This window comes from Bombina bombina, chromosome 6, assembly GCF_027579735.1.
Source record: "Bombina bombina isolate aBomBom1 chromosome 6, aBomBom1.pri, whole genome shotgun sequence".
Classification (NCBI taxonomy): Eukaryota; Metazoa; Chordata; class Amphibia; order Anura; family Bombinatoridae; genus Bombina; species Bombina bombina.
Window position 1 is genome coordinate 1,045,130,975 of NC_069504.1, and position 20,388 is coordinate 1,045,151,362.

A 20,388-nucleotide genomic window follows, 5' to 3' on the forward strand; every position below is an offset into this window, starting at 1 on the left:
ACTTTTGGCGATTCCTTACAAGGGAAAGACCTTGTTTGGGCCGGGTTTGATGGAAATAATTTCTGACATTCCTCCCTTAGGATAAGAGAAATAAACATAAGGGACGTCAGAGTAATTTTCGTTCCTTTCGAAATTTCAAGGCACTCCCCTTTTCCAAGCAGGAGCAGTCCAAGCCTTCCTGGAGGTCCAATTATTCTTGGAACAAGGGAAAACTATCTAAATAGCCTGCTATTGAATAAAAAACAGCAGGAAGGGCCTGCCCCCAATCCGGGACCGGATCTTGTGGGGGGCAGTCGTTCTTTCTTCACTCAGGCTTGGGTTCCTGATGTTCAGGATCCCCTGGGCTGTGGACATAGTGTCCCAAGGATATGACCTAGAGTTCAAGAATTTTCCTCCATGGGGCAGGATTCTGCTTTCAAGATTATCTGTAGACCAGACTAAAAGAAAGGTGTTCTTACACTGTGTTCGGGACCTCTCCGACCTGGGAGTGTTAGTTCCTGTTCTGATGCAGGAACGGAGTCTGGGGTTCTATTCCAATGTTAAATCTCAAGTAGAGCTGCAACAACTAATCGGCATAATCAATAATAATCGATTATGAAAATAGTGGTCAACGAATCTCATAATCGATTAGTTGGTTTGCAATTAGTTGGTCTGTGCACAGCACCAGATGCTTTACTCCAATGAGTTCCTGCACATAGAATTGTGTTTTATGGTTATGCCCTTAGCCTAAAGGACGTCTACAGACGTTTACTTTTCACCTTTTTAGGACACTATAAGTTTATTTTTAAGTTTACAACTACTCCTGTCTTATCTGCAACCCATAAATGAAATAGGAGTCATAATTTGGATTGTTTATATAAAATCAGGTGATTTGGGACTATGCTTTGCATGATATAGTGCCGAGTTTGTCATTTACACCTAGCCCTAGATTGATGGCATTTGTTAAATGAATTGATGTCACTATTACCTGTTTGCACAATTTGTAGCGGATCGCTTGCTATTGTTATTTGTACTCTATAGATAAATGTTTAAGGTTGTGTCCTTTTACTGATATATAGTCTTTAGCCCTTTTGCCTTTTTTATTGTTCTTCCTATTTTTAATTAATTGGAATATGTACCAAATTCAACCTCTGTAAATATATATCTGTTATTTTAAGAGTGGACTAGATATTTCTCCCCCTAAGCTTATAGATGGTTATTTACCACTGCATATAGATATTCAAGATATTTTTGTGTTAAAATGAAGTACAGGCTTACTTTGTTGAAAGTTCCCTTGCATTGGTTGAGAACTAACAAAGATAAAAAGCACACCTTGGTGAAATTGGCAAAACCCTATTTATGCATCTCAGACACCTCAACACCATCTGAGTGCCACTTCTTCTGCAGGCAAAAAGAGAGCCAGCCTCAGCTAGGAGCATGTGGTCATGTTGACATTTTTGCATTCCAATGCAAAGTTTCTGGAAGAGTGAATAACAGAATGTTATAAACAGTGGTAATCTACCTCTTTCTAGTTCTACCTCTTTTCAAACAGTTTGTGGTTTTGTTTTGCTTAATTATAAAAAATTTGTTCTGCTGCTTAAAAAATTGGACCAACAGTTGTGTTAATGTTAAGTATTAGTTTTTTTTTTTTTATCCGATTAGTTGAATAATCTAAAAAATAATCGGCCGATTAATCGATTATGAAAATAATCGTTAGTTGCAGCCCTAATCTCAAGAGTCTAAACAAATTCCTCAGATTGCCGTCCTTCAAGATGGAATCTATTTGTTCCATTCTTTCTTTGGTCCAGAGGGTCAATTTAGGACCACTGTGGATTTAAAGGATGAATACTTGCATGTTCCCATCACAGGGACCATCACAAGTTTCTAAGTTTTGCTTTTCTAGTCAAACTCTTCAATTTGTGGTTCTTCCATTTGGCCTTGCACAGCTCCCAGAAATTTCTCAAAGGTTTTGGGATCCCAACTGGCGGTGCTCTTTGCAGGGCATTGCAGTGGCACCTTATCTGGACGACATTCTTGTTCAGGCGCCTTCCTTTCAACAAGTAAGATCACTCACGGAAACGTTATCTTTCCTGCAGTCTCACGGATTTAAGGTGAATTTGGAAAGAGTTCCTAAGTTCCAACTACAAGGGCAGTTTTTCTTGGGAACCATAATAGTTTCCTCATCAATGAAAATTTTTCTGACAGAAGTCAGGAAATCAAAGATTTTCGATTCTACCTAGCACTTCAGTCCTCGGCCATCAGTGGCTCAGTGCATGAAGGTAATGAGCTGATGGTACGAACGGAGATTATGCGGACCTGTCTCCGCGATTACAGCTGGAGTAGGGGACAAGGGATTCTTTACTTTGGCGTTTGTCTCCCAGGGAACCTGCTTTTGCACACCTTCCTGGGTGATGGTAACAACAGATGTCAGACTTCTGGGATGGGAGCAGTCTGGGGCTCCCTAAAGGCTCAGGGAACATGGACTCATTCTGGAATTGAGAGCAATTTTCAATGCTCGCCTGGCCTGGCCTCAGTTAACTTCGGCCCGGTTCATCAGGTTCCAGTCGGACAATATAACCTCAATGGTTTACATTAACCGTCAGGGAGGAACTCGAAATTCTTTGACCATGACAGAGGTAGCCATGATCATTCAGTGAGCGGAGACCCACAATTGCTGTCTGTAGGTGATCCACATTCCAGGAGTGGACCTCCTGGGAAGCAGACTTCCTAAGCAGTCAGACGTTTTACCCGGGGACTACACACGGAAGTGTTTTCCAGCCTGATTCGCAAAAGGAGTTAGTTGGAATTGGATCTCATGACATCTCGTGGTCAAGGGACCCTCAGACTGTACTGATAGATGCTCTGGTGGTACCTTGGAATTTTAGTCTTGCATACCTATTTCCTCAGTTTGCTTTTCTACCTCGAGTTATTGCTCGAATCAAGCAGGAGTGGGCGTCGGTGATCCTTATTGCACCGACGTGGCCTCGCAGGATTTGGTATGCAGACCTGGTGGACATGTCATCTTTTCCACCTTGGAGGCTTCCTTTGAGGGAAGGACCTTCTACTCCAAGGACCCTTCTTTTATCCAAATCCAGTTTCTCTGAAGCTGACTGGAGATTGAACGCTTAATTTTAAACAAGCGTGGTTTTCGGAATCGGTCATTTAGACCATAATTCAGGTTTGTAAACCTGTGACTAGAAAGATTTACCATAAGATATGGCGTAAATATCTGTATTGGTGTGAATTCAAGGGCTACTCTTGGAGTAGAGTTAGGATTTTTAGATTCTTTAATTTCTCCAAGAAGGTTTGGAGAAGGGATTATCGGCAAGTTCCCTAAGGGGTCAAATATCTGCCTTGTCTATTTTGTTACATAAACGTCTGGCGGACGTACCAGACGTGCAATCGTTTTGTCAGGCCTGGGTCAGGATCAGACCTGTGTTCAAACCAGTTACTCCTCCCTGGAGTCTTAATTTAGTTCATAAGGTGCTTCAAGGGGCTCTGTTTGAGCCTATGCATTCCTTTGATATTAAGTTTTTATCTTGGAAAGTTTTTTGTTTCTTGTGAGTCACCTTATCTTATTTTTCATTTGGATAAGGTAGTCTTACGTACCAAGTTAGGGTTTTTCCCTAATGTAGTTTCTGTCTGGAACATTAATCCGGAGATTGTTGTTCCTTCCTTGTGTCCTAATCCTCCTCCTCGGAAAGAACATTTTTTGCACAATTTGGACGTGGTATGTGCTCAAAATTTTTACTTGCAGGCGACTAAGGATTTTCGTAAGTCTACGGTCTTTTTTGTTGTTTTCTCTGGAAAACTTAAAGGGCCATTATACACTCATTTTTTTCTTTGCATAAATGTTTTGTAGATGATCTATTTATAAAGCCCATAAAGTCTGTTTTTTAAAAGAATGTATAATTTTGCTTATTTTTAAATAACATTGCTCTGATTTTCAGACTCCTAACCAAGCCCCAAAGTTTTATTTGAATACCGTCAGCTACCTTCTCCAGCTTGCTCCTGTTTGTGTAAAGGGTCTTTTCATATGCAAAAGAAGGGGGAGGGGGGAGTGTCTTATTTGCCACTTGCAGTGGGCTTTCCAGCTACCTTTTCAACAGAGCTAAACTGAATGCTTCTAAGTAAGTTTTTAAACCGTTTTATACTGGATTTTTATATCAGTATCTGTGCATCTTGTTCTTTATAGTAGTGTCTATTACATGCAGTTATATGAAAATGAGTGTATACTGTTCCTTTAAGGGACAGAAAGCTACAGCTACTTTTTCTTTCTTTGTGGCTGAAGAGTATCATACGTTTTGTCTATGAAACTGCTGGACAGCAACCTCCAGAGAGAATCACGGCTTATTCCACGAGGGCTGTTGCTTCCTCATGGGCATTCAAAAATTAAGCTTCTTTGGAAAGATTTGCGAGGTTGCAACTTGGTCCTCTCTTCACTCTCTTTTTCAAAGTTTTATAAATTTGACACTTTGCCTCTTTTGGGAGAAAGGTTCTTCAAGCAGTGGTGCCTTCAGTTTAGGTTTCCTGTCTTGTCCCTCCCTTATCTGTGTACTCTAGCTTGGGTATTGATTCCCAACAGTAATTAATGATGATCCGTGGACTCATCGTGTCATTAGAAAGAAAACAAAATTTATGCTTACCTGATAAATGTATTTCTTGACACGATGAGTCCACGGCCCGCCCTGTTTTTCGACAGGTTGTGGATATGTTATAAACTTCAGACACCTCTGCACCTTGTTGCTTCCTTTCTCTCCTTTACTTCAGTAGAATGACGGGGTGGGAGGGAAGGGAGGTGATATTTAACAGCTTTGCTGTGGTGCTCTTTGCCGCCTCCCAACATTAATTTATGATGATCCGTGGACTCATTGTGTCAAGAAAGAAATTTATCAGGTAAGCATAAAATATGTGTGTATGTCTGTGTATGTATATATGTGTATATAGATATAGATATAGAGATATAGATAGAGATAGAGATATAGAGAGAAAAGAACTATCAATAAAGGTAGAAAGGCGCTCAGCTATAATATGTCCTTTTGTAATAGGAACAGTTCTTTGATGGTACATGAACACAGTTTATGTAGGTTTCTTGATGTAGATGTCGTAATTAATAAAGATGTGAGAGTAAGAATTCCTGCTTACCAGATACACCCTCAATCTGTATGAGGTAAGCTTTCTGCTCTGTCTGGGTAAAGGTGGTGGTTTCCCTTTGTCCTCCAGAGTACTATTTTCTGAAAGCTTTATCCACGTCTTGTTCAGATGTGAAAAGAGGATCTTTGTAATCAATGGTATCCTTGGACTCTCTGTAGCTCTTTCGTGTAATGGTGAGAGTCTTTAGCCGTCTCAGTGATTAGCAATGTCCCCCAGGTTCATGCAAGAAAGAAAGATAAACACATAGCGTAATACTGTATAAAATGAGGTGGAAATTTATTATAACCAAAAAGGTATTATGCTTACAATGTATAACCTCAATCCATAATGAGGTAAGATAAAAAGCTTAGACACAGTGATTCCATACTCCTCTGACGAAGAAGTTGGTAATAACTTCGAAACGCGTAAGGATTGTTGCGGTGGTCGGACAGGGATCCTTCATACCGGCAGCCACAAATCATTTGATTTTAAAAATACTTGTCATTTTTTGACAGTACAGCTTCTACTTTTCTTTTGACATGCTCTGCAGCAGCATAACCCCATACGCTACTACGGTGTCATAATAACACTTTCACACACTTATAATCATTTGTAAAAGGGTAGTATTTGTTGTTGCATATCTAATGGGATCTGTTTCCCTAAACATACTAACTCCAAGCACCATATAGGGCTTTGTGAGCAAACTGTTTTTACCCATTAAGACACCACTTTGGCACTATAATTGTTTATCCCAAGGGAACAAGTTTGGAGTTCAATATCACTGTGTCTAAGCTTTTTATCGTACCTCATTATGGATTGAGGTTATACATTGTAAGCATAATACCTTTTGGTTATAATAAATTTCCACCTCATTTTATACAGTATTACGCTATGTGTTTATCTTGCATGAACCTGGGGGACATTGCTAATCACTGAGACGGCTAAAGACTCTCACCATTACACGAAAGAGCTACAGAGAGTCCAAGGATACCATTGATTACAAAGATCCTCTTTTCACATCTGAACAAGACGAATTACAACATCTACATCAAGAAACCTACATAAACTGTGTTCATTTACCATCAAAGAACTGTTCCTATTACAACAGGACATATTATATTATAGCTGAGCGCCTTTCTACCTTTGATAGCTCTTTTCTTACTATTTCTAACAGTGACAAGGGTACACTGTGTCAATATTAAGGCAGCACGCTATTTAACTTTTGTTGTATTACATGTGGTGCGCTCTTTTATATATATATATATATATATATATATATATATATATATATATATATATATATATATATATATATATATATATATATTCCTTTCATTCTGACTGTCTACATATAAAATAGACCTATATCCACTATTATCTATTCTAAAGTGGGATATTACAAAGGGTAAAAATACCACATAAACAAATATACTGAAACAACAAATTTTCATATTGTAAGGTTGTACCGCAGGTGATTTTTCATTATTAACATATATATATATATATATATATATATATATATATATATATATATATATATATATATATATATATATATATATATATATATATATATATATATATATATATATATATATATATATATATATATATATATATATATATATATATATATATATATATATATATATACACACAAAACACAGAAACCAGGAGGGGATCCGATAAGAGGTGCGCTCTCTTTAAATGTAGGCAATAAGTGTAATCTCCAAAAAACAAATGCTCAATATATAGTTCTCTTTCACAAGTAAAATGGATCCGGTTTGGCTATGAGGATCTCTGCTCGTGTTCAGTATATAAATTGATAGTTGAGGCTGTGTGAGAGAGATTTTGAAAACATGCAAAAATTACATTGTGCAGTAATAAACCATTGGTGCGTGTCTATTGTACCCAGCTAAGTGTTTGTTTTTTTTTGGTTTGTTTTTTTTAGCTGTGAATACAATACGTGTGTTGTGTTAAGAAATCACTAACGTAGAATTTTAGCTCCAGACCCATCTAGGGAGTGTCGAACAAGTTAGATAAAGTTTAGAATTGAATGTCCCTTTAAGTAAATCAAGGAGCATTTAGTGCTGTTTTGTGAAATCTCCATAAATATCAACAAGAGGGAAGAAAATGTAAGTGAAGCTTCAGGTACACAAATATACTCCTATTTTAATAGTTTCTCTTAAAGGGACACTGAACCCAAACATTTTCTTTTGTGATTCAGATAGAGCATGCAATTTTAAGCAACTTTCTAATTTACTCCTATTATCATTTTTTCTGCGTTCTCTTGCTATCTTTATTTGAAAAAGAAAGTCCAGAACCTTGGACAGCACTTGTTTATTGATGAATGAATTTATCCACCAATCAGCAAGAACAACCCAGGTTGTTCACCAAAATGGGCCTGCATTTAAACTTACACTCTTGATTTTCAAATAAAGATACCAAGAGAATGATCATTTGCTAATATGAGAAAATTAGAAAGTTGCTTAAAATTGCATGCTCTATCTGAATCACAAAAGCAAAAAGTTGGGTTCAGTGTCCCTTTAAGTGTAATTGCATCATTTTTTATATATATAATTTAGTTATTTTTTTTGCCAGCAGCAGCCGAAGAGAATAATCCCGGAGGTAACAAAGAGCATGCTGGGATCATCTGTTAGTTGTAAAGGTGAGAATGTGTGTAAAAAAGCTTTATTTGACATGCTGTCTCACAGTCCTGTTTATAATGCAGCGTTTTCTGTCTCCTCCCAGCACCAGAGAGGAAGATGAAACCTCTTTTGCCCAGGGTCAATTCTTATCTGATCCCAGTCCAGTTTCCAATGACTCAGTCTGTCGTTCTTCCTACACTGGAGCCGCTGTGCTCTGACAATAGAGCTTGTGATGGGCCACGCAGCATTAAATGTGTGAAGATTGCTCCCAAGGTCAGTATGGTGCGGTCGGTGTAAACAGAGAGGTGTGCGTGTTTTAAGTGTTGTGTGTAAAGATTATTAAAAAATCTTTTATAGTCGGGCACAAGACAATTCCACGATTTGTGACATCTATAACGGAATTTGGCGGCGCTATACAAATAAATGATAATAATAATACCTACCCATAGAGAGGATAGAATATAGCAGGTTTACATTACTCCAAATTCTCAATCTTAGAGCACACACCAGAAACATCAGGACTTTTGAAAGAAGATAACATTGCCTTTTAAATTTACTGCAGTTCAAAAAGCAATTTAATATGAGGGTGCCTAGACTAGCTAAAAAGATAAAAATTATTCCTCTCCCTATAATTAATATATTTGATATTTTTATTTTTGTTTTTTATTTAATTTAGCTATAACAATGTCTTTTTAAAGTGATAGTAAAGTCAAAATAGAACATACGATTTTAAACAACTTTCCAATTTACTTCTATTATCTAATTTACTTTATACTCTCAGTATCCTTTGTTGAAAAACATACCTCAGGAGCAGCAGCAATTCACTAGTGGGAGCTACCTGTTGATTGGTGGCTGCCCATATATACCTCTTGTCATTTGTTCACCTTATGTGTTTGGCTAGCTCCCAGTAGTGTCTTGCTGCTCCTTTAATAAAGGACATCTAGAGAATAAAGCAAATTTGATAATAGAAATAATTTGGAAAACATAATTTATGCTTACCTGATAAATTCCTTTCTTCTGTTGTGTGATCAGTCCACGGGTCATCATTACTTCTGGGATATAACTCCTCCCCAACAGGAAATGCAAGAGGATTCACCCAGCAGAGCTGCATATAGCTCCTCCCCTCTACGTCACTCCCAGTCATTCGACCAAGAATCAACGAGAAAGGAGAAACCAAGGGTGAAGTGGTGACTGGAGTATAATTTAAAAGATATTTACCTGCCTTAAAACAGGGCGGGCCGTGGACTGATCACACAACAGAAGAAAGGAATTTATCAGGTAAGCATAAATTATGTTTTCTTCTGTTATGTGTGATCAGTCCACGGGTCATCATTACTTCTGGGATACCAATACCAAAGCAAAAGTACACGGATGACGGGAGGGATAGGCAGGCTCATTATACAGAAGGAACCACTGCCTGAAGAACCTTTCTCCCAAAAATAGCCTCCGAAGAAGCAAAAGTGTCAAATTTGTAAAATTTGGAAAAAGTATGAAGCGAAGACCAAGTTGCAGCCTTGCAAATCTGTTCAACAGAGGCCTCATTCTTAAAGGCCCAAGTGGAAGCCACAGCTCTAGTAGAATGAGCTGTAATTCTTTCAGGAGGCTGCTGTCCAGCAGTCTCATAGGCTAAACGAATTATGCTACGAAGCCAGAAGGAGAGAGAGGTAGCCGAAGCCTTATGACCTCTCCTCTGACCAGAGTACACGACAAACAGGGAAGACGTTTGTCGAAAATCCTTAGTTGCCTGCAAGTAGAACTTGAGGGCACGAACTACATCCAGATTGTGTAGAAGACGTTCCTTCTTTGAAGAAGGATTTGGACACAAGGATGGAACAACAATCTCTTGATTGATATTCCTGTTAGTGACTACCTTAGGTAAGAACCCAGGTTTAGTACGCAGAACTACCTTGTCTGAGTGAAAAATCAGATAAGGAGAATCACAATGTAAGGCTGATAACTCAGAGACTCTTCGAGCCGAGGAAATAGCCATTAAAAACAGAACTTTCCAAGATAACAATTTTATATCAATGGAATGAAGGGGTTCAAACGGAACACCCTGTAAAACGTTAAGAACTAAGTTTAAACTCCATGGCGGAGCAACAGTTTTAAACACAGGCTTGATCCTAGCTAAAGCCTGACAAAAGGCCTGGACGTCTGGATTTTCTGACAGACGCCTGTGTAACAAGATGGACAGAGCTGAGATCTGTCCCTTTAATGAGCTAGCCGATAAACCCTTTTCTAAACCTTCTTGTAGAAAGGACAATATCCTAGGAATCCTAACCTTACTCCAGGAGTAACCTTTGGATTCGCACCAGTATAGGTATTTACGCCATATCTTATGGTAAATCCTTCTGGTAACAGGCTTCCTAGCCTGTATCAGGGTATCAATAACCGACTCAGAAAAACCACGTTTTGATAAAATCAAGCGTTCAATTTCCAAGCAGTCAGCTTCAGAGAAGTTAGATTTTGATGTTTGAATGGACCCTGTATCAGAAGGTCCTGTCTTAGAGGTAGAGACCAAGGCGGACAGGATGACATGTCCACTAGATCTGCATACCAAGTCCTGCGTGGCCATGCAGGCGCTATTAGAATCACTGATGCTCTCTCCTGTTTGATTTTGGCAATCAATCGAGGAAGCAGCGGGAAGGGTGGAAACACATAAGCCATCCCGAAGTTCCAAGGTGCTGTTAAAGCATCTATCAGAACCGCTCCCGGATCCCTGGATCTGGACCCGTAGCGAGGAAGTTTGGCGTTCTGGCGAGACGCCATGAGATCTATCTCTGGTTTGCCCCAACGTCGAAGTATTTGGGCAAAGACCTCCGGATGAAGTTCCCACTCCCCCGGATGAAAAGTCTGGCGACTCAAGAAATCCGCCTCCCAGTTCTCCACTCCCGGGATGTGGATTGCTGACAGGTGGCAAGAGTGAGACTCTGCCCAGCGAATTATCTTTGATACTTCCATCATTGCTAGGGAGCTTCTTGTCCCTCCTTGATGGTTGATGTAAGCTACAGTCGTGATGTTGTCCGACTGAAACCTGATGAACCCCCGAGTTTTTAACTGGGGCCAAGCCAGAAGGGCATGGAGAACTGCTCTTAATTCCAGAATGTTTATTGGTAGGAGACTTTCCTCCTGATTCCATTGTCCCTGAGCCTTCAGAGAATTCCAGACAGCGCCCCAACCTAGTAGGCTGGCGTCTGTTGTTACAATTGTCCAGTCCGGCCTGCTGAATGGCATCCCCCTGGACAGATGTGGCCGAGAAAGCCACCATAGAAGAGAGTTTCTGGTCTCTTGATCCAGATTCAGAGTAGGGGACAAGTCTGAGTAATCCCCATTCCACTGACTCAGCATGCACAATTGCAGCGGTCTGAGATGTAGACGTGCAAAGGGTACTATGTCCATTGCTGCTACCATTAAGCCGATCACCTCCATGCATTGAGCTACTGACGGGAGTTGAATGGAATGAAGGACACGGCATGCATTTAGAAGCTTTGTTAATCTGTCTTCTGTCAGATAAATCTTCATTTCTACAGAATCTATAAGAGTCCCCAAGAATGGAACTCTTGTGAGAGGAAAAAGAGAACTCTTCTTTTCGTTCACTTTCCATCCATGCGACCTTAGAAATGCCAGAACTAACTCTGTATGAGACTTGGCAGTTTGAAAGCTTGAAGCTTGTATCAGAATGTCGTCTAGGTACGGAGCTACCGAAATTCCTCGCGGTCTTAGTACCGCCAGAAGGGCACCCAGAACCTTTGTGAAGATTCTTGGAGCCGTAGCCAATCCGAATGGAAGAGCTACAAACTGGTAATGCCTGTCTAAGAAGGCAAACCTTAGATACCGGTAATGATCTTTGTGAATCGGTATGTGAAGGTAAGCATCCTTTAAATCCACTGTGGTCATGTACTGACCCTTTTGGATCATGGGTAAGATTGTCCGAATAGTTTCCATTTTGAACGATGGAACTCTTAGGAATTTGTTTAGGATCTTTAAATCCAAGATTGGCCTGAAAGTTCCCTCTTTTTTGGGAACCACAAACAGGTTTGAGTAAAACCCTTGTCCTTGTTCCGACCGCGGAACCGGATGGATCACTCCCATTAATAACAGATCTTGTACACAGCGTAGAAACGCTTCTTTCTTTATCTGGTTTGTTGACAACCTTGACAGATGAAATCTCCCTCTTGGGGGAGAGAATTTGAAGTCTAGAAGGTATCCCTGAGATATGATCTCTAGCGCCCAGGGATCCTGAACATCTCTTGCCCAAGCCTGGGCGAAGAGAGAGAGTCTGCCCCCCACTAGATCCGGTCCCGGATCGGGGGCCCTCGGTTCATGCTGTCTTTGGGGCAGCAGCAGGTTTCCTGGCCTGCTTGCCCTTGTTCCAGGACTGGTTAGGTTTCCAGCCTTGTCTGTAACGAGCAACAGCTCCTTCCTGTTTTGGTGCAGTGGAAGTTGATGCTGCTCCTGCTTTGAAATTCCGAAAGGGACGAAAATTAGACTGTCTAGCCTTAGCTTTGGCTTTGTCTTGAGGCAGGGCGTGGCCCTTACCTCCTGTAATGTCAGCGATAATTTCTTTCAAACCGGGCCCAAATAAAGTTTGCCCCTTGAAAGGTATATTAAGTAATTTGGACTTAGAAGTTACATCAGCTGACCAGGATTTTAGCCACAGCGCCCTACGTGCCTGAATGGCGAATCCTGAGTTCTTAGCCGTAAGTTTGGTTAAATGTACTACGGCCTCCGAAATGAATGAATTAGCTAGTTTAAGGACTCTAAGCCTGTCCGTAATGTCGTCCAGGGTAGCTGAACTAAGGTTCTCTTCCAGAGACTCAATCCAAAATGCTGCCGCAGCCGTAATCGGCGCGATGCATGCAAGGGGTTGCAATATAAAACCTTGTTGAACAAACATTTTCTTAAGGTAACCCTCTAATTTTTTATCCATTGGATCTGAAAAAGCACAGCTATCCTCCACCGGGATAGTGGTACGCTTAGCTAAAGTAGAAACTGCTCCCTCCACCTTAGGGACCGTTTGCCATAAGTCCCGTGTGGTGGCGTCTATTGGAAACATCTTTCTAAATATTGGAGGGGGTGAGAACGGCACACCGGGTCTATCCCACTCCTTAGTAACAATTTCAGTTAGTCTCTTAGGTATAGGAAAAACGTCAGTACTCGCCGGTACCGCAAAGTATTTATCCAACCTACACAATTTCTCTGGTATTGCAACAGTGTTACAATCATTAAGAGCCGCTAAAACCTCCCCTAGTAATACACGGAGGTTCTCCAATTTAAATTTAAAATTTGAAATATCTGAATCCAATCTGTTTGGATCAGAACCATCACCCACAGAATGAAGCTCTCCGTCCTCATGCTCTGCAAGCTGTGACGCAGTATCAGACATGGCCCTAGTATTATCAGCGCACTCTGTTCTCACCCCAGAGTGATCACGCTTGCCTCTTAGTTCTGGTAATTTAGCCAAAACTTCAGTCATAACAGTAGCCATATCTTGTAATGTTATCTGTAATGGCCGCCCAGATGTACTAGGCGCCATAATATCACGCACCTCCCGGGCGGGAGATGCAGGTACTGACACGTGAGGCGAGTTAGTCGGCATAACTCTCCCCTCGCTGTTTGGTGAAATTTGTTCAATTTGTACAGATTGGCTTTTATTTAAAGTAGCATCAATACAGTTAGTACATAAATTTCTATTGGGCTCCACCTTGGCATTGGAACAAATGACACAGATATCTTCCTCTGAATCAGACATGTTTAACACACTAGCAATAAACTTGCAACTTGGTTACAATCTTATTTAACAAAAACGTACTGTGCCTCAAAGAAGCACTAAACGATTAAATGACAGTTGAAATAATGAACTGAAAGACAGTTATAGCATCAATCCTTAAAAACAACACAACTTTTAGCAAAGGTTTGTTCCCATTAGTAAAGTAACAATAATTATTAAAACATAAAAATTACAGAGCAACGTTTTTAATAACAGTCAATATATAAGTCTCACAGCTCTGCTGAGAGAATCTACCTCCCTCCAAAGAAGTTTGAAGACCCCTGAGTTCTGTTAGGAAATACAAGAGTAACTGACTGGAAATTTTTGATGCGTAGCAAAGAGCGCCAAAAACGGCCCCTCCCCCTCACACACAGCAGTGAGAGAGAAACGAAACTGTCACAATTAAAACAAGCAACTGCCAAGTGGAAAAATAATGCCCAAATATTTATTCACTCAGTACCTCAGAAAATGCAAACGATTCTACATTCCAGCAAAAACGTTTAACATAATAAATACCTATTAAAAGGTTTAATGTACTTTTAACAGAGTAATTCCGGTGAAATACCATCCCCAGAATACTGAAGTGTAGAGTATACATACATGTCATTATAACGGTATGGCAGGATTTTCTCATCAATTCCATTCAGAAAATAAAAACTGCTACATACCTCAATGCAGATTCATCTGCCCGCTGTCCCCTGATCTGAAGCTTTTACCTCCCTCAGATGGCCGAGAAACAGCAATATGATCTTAACTACTCCGGTTAAAATCATAGTAAAAACTCTGGTAGATTCTTCTTCAAACTCTGCCAGAGAGGCAATAACACGCTCCGGTGCTATTGTAAAATAACAAACTTTTGATTGAAGTTATAAAAACTAAGTATAATCACCATAGTCCTCTCACACATCCTATCTAGTCTTTGGGTGCAAGAGAATGACTGGGAGTGACGTAGAGGGGAGGAGCTATATGCAGCTCTGCTGGGTGAATCCTCTTGCATTTCCTGTTGGGGAGGAGTTATATCCCAGAAGTAATGATGACCCGTGGACTGATCACACATAACAGAAGAAAGTTGTTTTAAAATTGTATGCATCTTATCTGAATTGTGTCCCTATCATGTATATGTTAAGTGTCATAGTCTGAGAACTGAGCACACTGTGCTGCTCACCTTTAAGGGGCTTTATACTACAACAATGAATTCAGTTTTCTTTTTAAAATAAATCCCTTTTCTTACTCTGGTTACTCTTCTTATCTTTAAGTATTTGCTGTATAAAAATGTTGTCTGCAGCTTTGGGTGGTGTTTGGCTTCCCTTCCTTTCTATGGCTTTCTATCCATCATATTCCCTACAAGGGGTTAAACACCGCTATAGTTAATCTCAGGACTCGAAATGCATTGCTGCTATTGACTGGGGCATGTTGGTGAACCAATCAGGAGCTTCAGGGAGAACGCCTGGTCTTAAAGGGACCTACAAGTGCTCTGTTCATTTCTTTTTAAAGACACGATGAGTCCACGGATCATCTTCATTACTTATGGGATATTCACGTCCTGGTCAGCAGGAGAGGAGGCAAAGAGCACCACAGCAGAGCTGTTAAATAGCTCCTCCCTTCCCTCCCACCCCAGTCATTCTCTTTCCCTACGTTAGTGCTAGGAAGAGGTAAAGTTAGGTGTTAGAAAAGATTCTTCAATCAAGAGTTTATTATTTTTAAAGTAGTGCAAGTTTGTGCTGCTTCGTTCTAGGGTGTAGCCGTAGTCCATATCAGTCTCTTCAGTAGAGCTTTTGGTGGCTTTAAAGCAATTGAAACTTGTGGGACATAATTCTCACTGCGCCTCCCATACATTTATGCTGCCCTTATCCTGATGGCTTAAGCAATCTTACTAAGGCTTTATCATTCTCCACAGGGCTATGGGAGGGAGAGGACCTCTTAAACCTACTGGACTGTCCTGCTGTCGGACAGCATTAAGGTAAGTGCTGACTTTTTTTATTCTGGGAGGAGCACAAAACTCAGAGGAAAGTGGGAACTTTAATTATATACTTATAACATATAAGGCTCAGTCATATAAGGCTCTTTTATGTTGGGACATCATGCTCTCTGTGTATGGAGAGTTTTGGGACAGCATACATACAGGCACTGGGGCTGGGAGCTAAGCTTATTTCTTCTGTTATGTGTGATCAGTCCACGGGTCATCATTACTTCTGGGATATTATCTGCTCCCCTACAGGAAGTGCAAGAGGATTCACCCAGCAGAGTTGCTATATAGCTCCTCCCCTCTACGTCACCCCCAGTCATTCTCTTGCACCCAAAGACTAGATAGGAGGTGTGAGAGGACTATGGTGATTATACTTAGTTTTTATAACTTCAATCAAAAGTTTGTTATTTTACAATAGCACCGGAGCGTGTTATTACCTCTCTGGCAGAGTTTGAAGAAGAATCTACCAGAGTTTTTATTATGATTTTAGCCGGAGTAGTTAAGATCATATTGCTGTTTCTCGGCCATCTGAGGGAGGTAAAAGCTTCAGATCAGGGGACAGCGGGCAGTTGAATCTGCATTGAGGTATGTAGCAGTTTTTATTTTCTGAATGGAATTGATGAGAAAATCCTGCCATACCGTTATAATGACATGTATGTATACTCTACACTTCAGTATTCTGGGGATGGTATTTCACCGGAATTACTCTGTAAAAGTACATTAAACCTTTTAATTGGTATTTAATTCATGTTAAACGTTTTTGCTGGAATGTAGAATCGTTTGCATTTCTGAGGTACTGAGTGAATAAATATTTGGGCATTATTTTTCCACTTGGCGGTTGCTTGTTTTAATTATGACAGTTTCATTTCTCTCTCACTGCTGTGTATGAGGGGGAGGGGCCGTTTTTGGCGCTCTTTGCTACGCATCAAAAATTTCCAGTCAGTTACTCTTGTATTTCTGCATGATCCGGTTCATCTCTAACAGAACTCAGGGGTCTTCAAACTTCTTTGAAGGGAGGTAGATTCTCTCAGCAGAGCTGTGAGACTTATATAGTGACTGTGATTTCAAACGTTGTTACAAATTTAATTAGTGTTACTTTGCTAATGGGAACAAACCTTTGCTAAAAGTTGTGGTGTTTTTAAAGATTGATGCTTTAACTGTTTTTCAGTTCATTATTTCAACTGTCATTTAATCGTTTAGTGCTTCTTTGAGGCACAATACGTTTTTGTTAAATAAGATTGTAACCAAGTTGCATGTTTTTATTGCTAGTGTGTTAAACATGTCTGATTCAGAGGAAGATACCTGTGTCATTTGTTCCAATGCCAAGGTGGAGCCCAATAGAAATTTATGTACTAACTGTATTGATGCTACTTTAAATAAAAGCCAATCTGTACAAATTGAACAAATTTCACCTAACAGCGAGGGGAGAGTTATGCCGACTAACTCGCCTCACGTGTCAGTACCTGCATCTCCCGCCCGGGAGGTGCGTGATATTATGGCGCCTAGTACATCTGGGCAGCCATTACAGATAACATTACAAGATATGGCTACTGTTATGACTGAAGTTTTGGCTAAATTACCAGAACTAAGAGGTAAGCGTGATCACTCTGGGGAACAGAGTGCGCTGATAATTCTAGGGCCATGTCTGATACTGCGTCACAGCTTGCAGAGCATGAGGACGGAGAGCTTCATTCTGTGGGTGACGGTTCTGATCCAAGCAGATTGGATTCAGATATTTCAAATTTTAAATTTAAATTGGAAAACCTCCGTGTATTACTAGGGGAGGTTTTAGCGGCTCTTAATGATTGTAACACTGTTGCAATACCAGAGAAATTGTGTAGGTTGGATAAATACTTTGCGGTACCGGCGAGTACTGACGTTTTTCCTATACCTAAGAGATTAACTGAAATTGTTACTAAGGAGTGGGATAGACCCGGTGTGCCGTTCTCACCCCCTCCAATATTTAGAAAGATGTTTCCAATAGACGCCACCACACGAGACTTATGGCAAACGGTCCCTAGGGTGGAGGGAGCAGTTTCTACTTTAGCTAAGCGCACCACTATCCCGGTGGAGGATAGCTGTGCTTTTTCAGATCCTATGGATAAGAAATTAGAGGGTTACCTTAAGAAAATGTTTGTTCAACAAGGTTTTATATTACAACCCCTTGCATGCATTGCGCCGATTACGGCTGCGGCAGCATTTTGGATTGAGTCTCTGGAAGAGAACCTTAGTTCAGCTACGCTGGACGACATTACGGACAGGCTTAGAGTCCTTAAACTAGCTAATTCATTCATTTCGGAGGCCGTAGTACATTTAACCAAACTTACGGCTAAGAACTCAGGATTCGCCATTCAGGCACGTAGGGCGCTGTGGCTAAAATCCTGGTCAGCTGATGTAACTTCTAAGTCCAAATTACTTAATATACCTTTCAAGGGGCAAACTTTATTTGGGCCCGGTTTGAAAGAAATTATCGCTGACATTACAGGAGGTAAGGGTCACGCCCTGCCTCAAGACAAAGCCAAAGCTAAGGCTAGACAGTCTAATTTTCGTCCCTTTCGGAATTTCAAAGCAGGAGCAGCATCAACTTCCACTGCACCAAAACAGGAAGGAGCTGTTGCTCGTTACAGACAAGGCTGGAAACCTAACCAGTCCTGGAACAAGGGCAAGCAGGCCAGGAAACCTGCTGCTGCCCCAAAGACAGCATGAACCGAGGGCCCCCGATCCGGGACCGGATCTAGTGGGGGGCAGACTCTCTTTCTTCGCCCAGGCTTGGGCAAGAGATGTTCAGGATCCCTGGGCGCTAGAGATCATATCTCAGGGATACCTTCTAGACTTCAAATTCTCCCCCCCAAGAGGGAGATTTCATCTGTCAAGGTTGTCAACAAACCAGATAAAGAAAGAAGCGTTTCTACGCTGTGTACAAGATCTGTTATTAATGGGAGTGATCCATCCGGTTCCGCGGTCGGAACAAGGACAAGGGTTTTACTCAAACCTGTTTGTGGTTCCCAAAAAAGAGGGAACTTTCAGGCCAATCTTGGATTTAAAGATCCTAAACAAATTCCTAAGAGTTCCATCGTTCAAAATGGAAACTATTCGGACAATCTTACCCATGATCCAAAAGGGTCAGTACATGACCACAGTGGATTTAAAGGATGCTTACCTTCACATACCGATTCACAAAGATCATTACCGGTATCTAAGGTTTGCCTTCTTAGACAGGCATTACCAGTTTGTAGCTCTTCCATTCGGGTTGGCTACGGCTCCAAGAATCTTCACAAAGGTTCTGGGTGCCCTTCTGGCGGTACTAAGACCGCGAGGAATTTCGGTAGCTCCGTACCTAGACGACATTCTGATACAAGCTTCAAGCTTTCAAACTGCCAAGTCTCATACAGAGATAGTTCTGGCATTTCTAAGGTCGCATGGATGGAAAGTGAACGAAAAGAAGAGTTCTCTTTTTCCTCTCACAAGAGTTCCATTCTTAGGGACTCTTATAGATTCTGTGGAAATGAAGATTTATCTGACAGAAGACAGATTAACAAAGCTTCTAAATGCATGCCGTGTCCTTCATTCCATTCAACTCCCGTCAGTAGCTCAATGCATGGAGGTGATCGGCTTAATGGTAGCAGCAATGGACATAGTTCCCTTTGCACGTCTACATCTCAGACCGCTGCAATTGTGCATGCTAAGTCAGTGGAATGGGGATTACTCAGACTTGTCCCCTACTCTGAATCTGGATCAAGAGACCAGAAACTCTCTTCTATGGTGGCTTTCTCGGCCACATCTGTCCAGGGGGATGCCATTCAGCAGGCCGGACTGGACAATTGTAACAACAGACGCCAGCCTACTAGGTTGGGGCGCTGTCTGGAATTCTCTGAAGGCTCAGGGACAATGGAGTCAGGAGGTAAGTCTCCTACCAATAAACATTCTGGAATTGAGAGCAGTTCTCAATGCCCTTCTGACTTGGCCCCAGTTAAAAACTCGGGGATTCATCAGGTTTCAGTCGGACAACATCACGACTGTAGCGTACATCAACCATCAAGGAGGGACAAGAAGCTCCCTAGCAATGATGGAAGTATCAAAGATAATTCGCTGGGCAGAGTCTCACTCTTGCCACCTGTCAGCAATCCACATCCCGGGAGTGGAGAACTGGGAGGCGGATTTCTTGAGTCGCCAGACTTTTCATCCGGGGGAGTGGGAACTTCATCCGGAGGTCTTTGCCCAAATACTTCGACGTTGGGGCAAACCAGAGATAGATCTCATGGCGTCTCGCCAGAACGCCAAACTTCCTCGCTACGGATCCAGATCCAGGGATCCGGGAGCGGTTCTGATAGATGCTTTGACAGCACCTTGGAACTTCGGGATGGCTTATGTGTTTCCACCCTTCCCGCTGCTTCCTCGATTGATTGCCAAAATCAAACAGGAGAGAGCATCAGTGATTCTAATAGCACCTGCATGGCCACGCAGGACTTGGTATGCAGATCTAGTGGACATGTCATCCTGTCCGCCTTGGTCTCTACCTCTAAGACAGGACCTTCTGATACAGGGTCCATTCAAACATCAAAATCTAACTTCTCTGAAGCTGACTGCTTGGAAATTGAACGCTTGATTTTATCAAAACGTGGTTTTTCTGAGTCGGTTATTGATACCCTGATACAGGCTAGGAAGCCTGTTACCAGAAAGATTTACCATAAAATATGGCGTAAATACCTATACTGGTGTGAATCCAAAGATTACTCCTGGAGTAAGGTTAGGATTCCTAGGATATTGTCCTTTCTACAAGAAGGTTTAGAAAAGGGTTTATCGGCTAGTTCATTAAAGGGACAGATCTCAGCTCTGTCCATCTTGTTACACAAGCGTCTGTCAGAAAATCCAGACGTCCAGGCATTTTGTCA

The 20,388-nt window shown here is 41.2% G+C and overlaps 1 protein-coding gene across 2 annotated transcripts in view; it reads left to right on the forward strand.

The window, feature by feature from the left end:
- The window catches only part of FOXM1 (forkhead box M1), a 112,060-nt gene that overhangs the window by 45,565 nt on the left and 46,107 nt on the right, over positions 1 to 20,388 (forward strand). The window contains exons 7-8 of one of the 2 annotated variants that reach the window (XM_053718809.1): positions 7,714 to 7,780; positions 7,864 to 8,033. In XM_053718809.1, coding sequence (XP_053574784.1) covers positions 7,714 to 7,780; positions 7,864 to 8,033 — 237 coding nt within the window. The remainder of the gene's footprint in view (positions 1 to 7,713; positions 7,781 to 7,863; positions 8,034 to 20,388) is intronic. The other variant, XM_053718810.1, reaches the window with a different exon arrangement.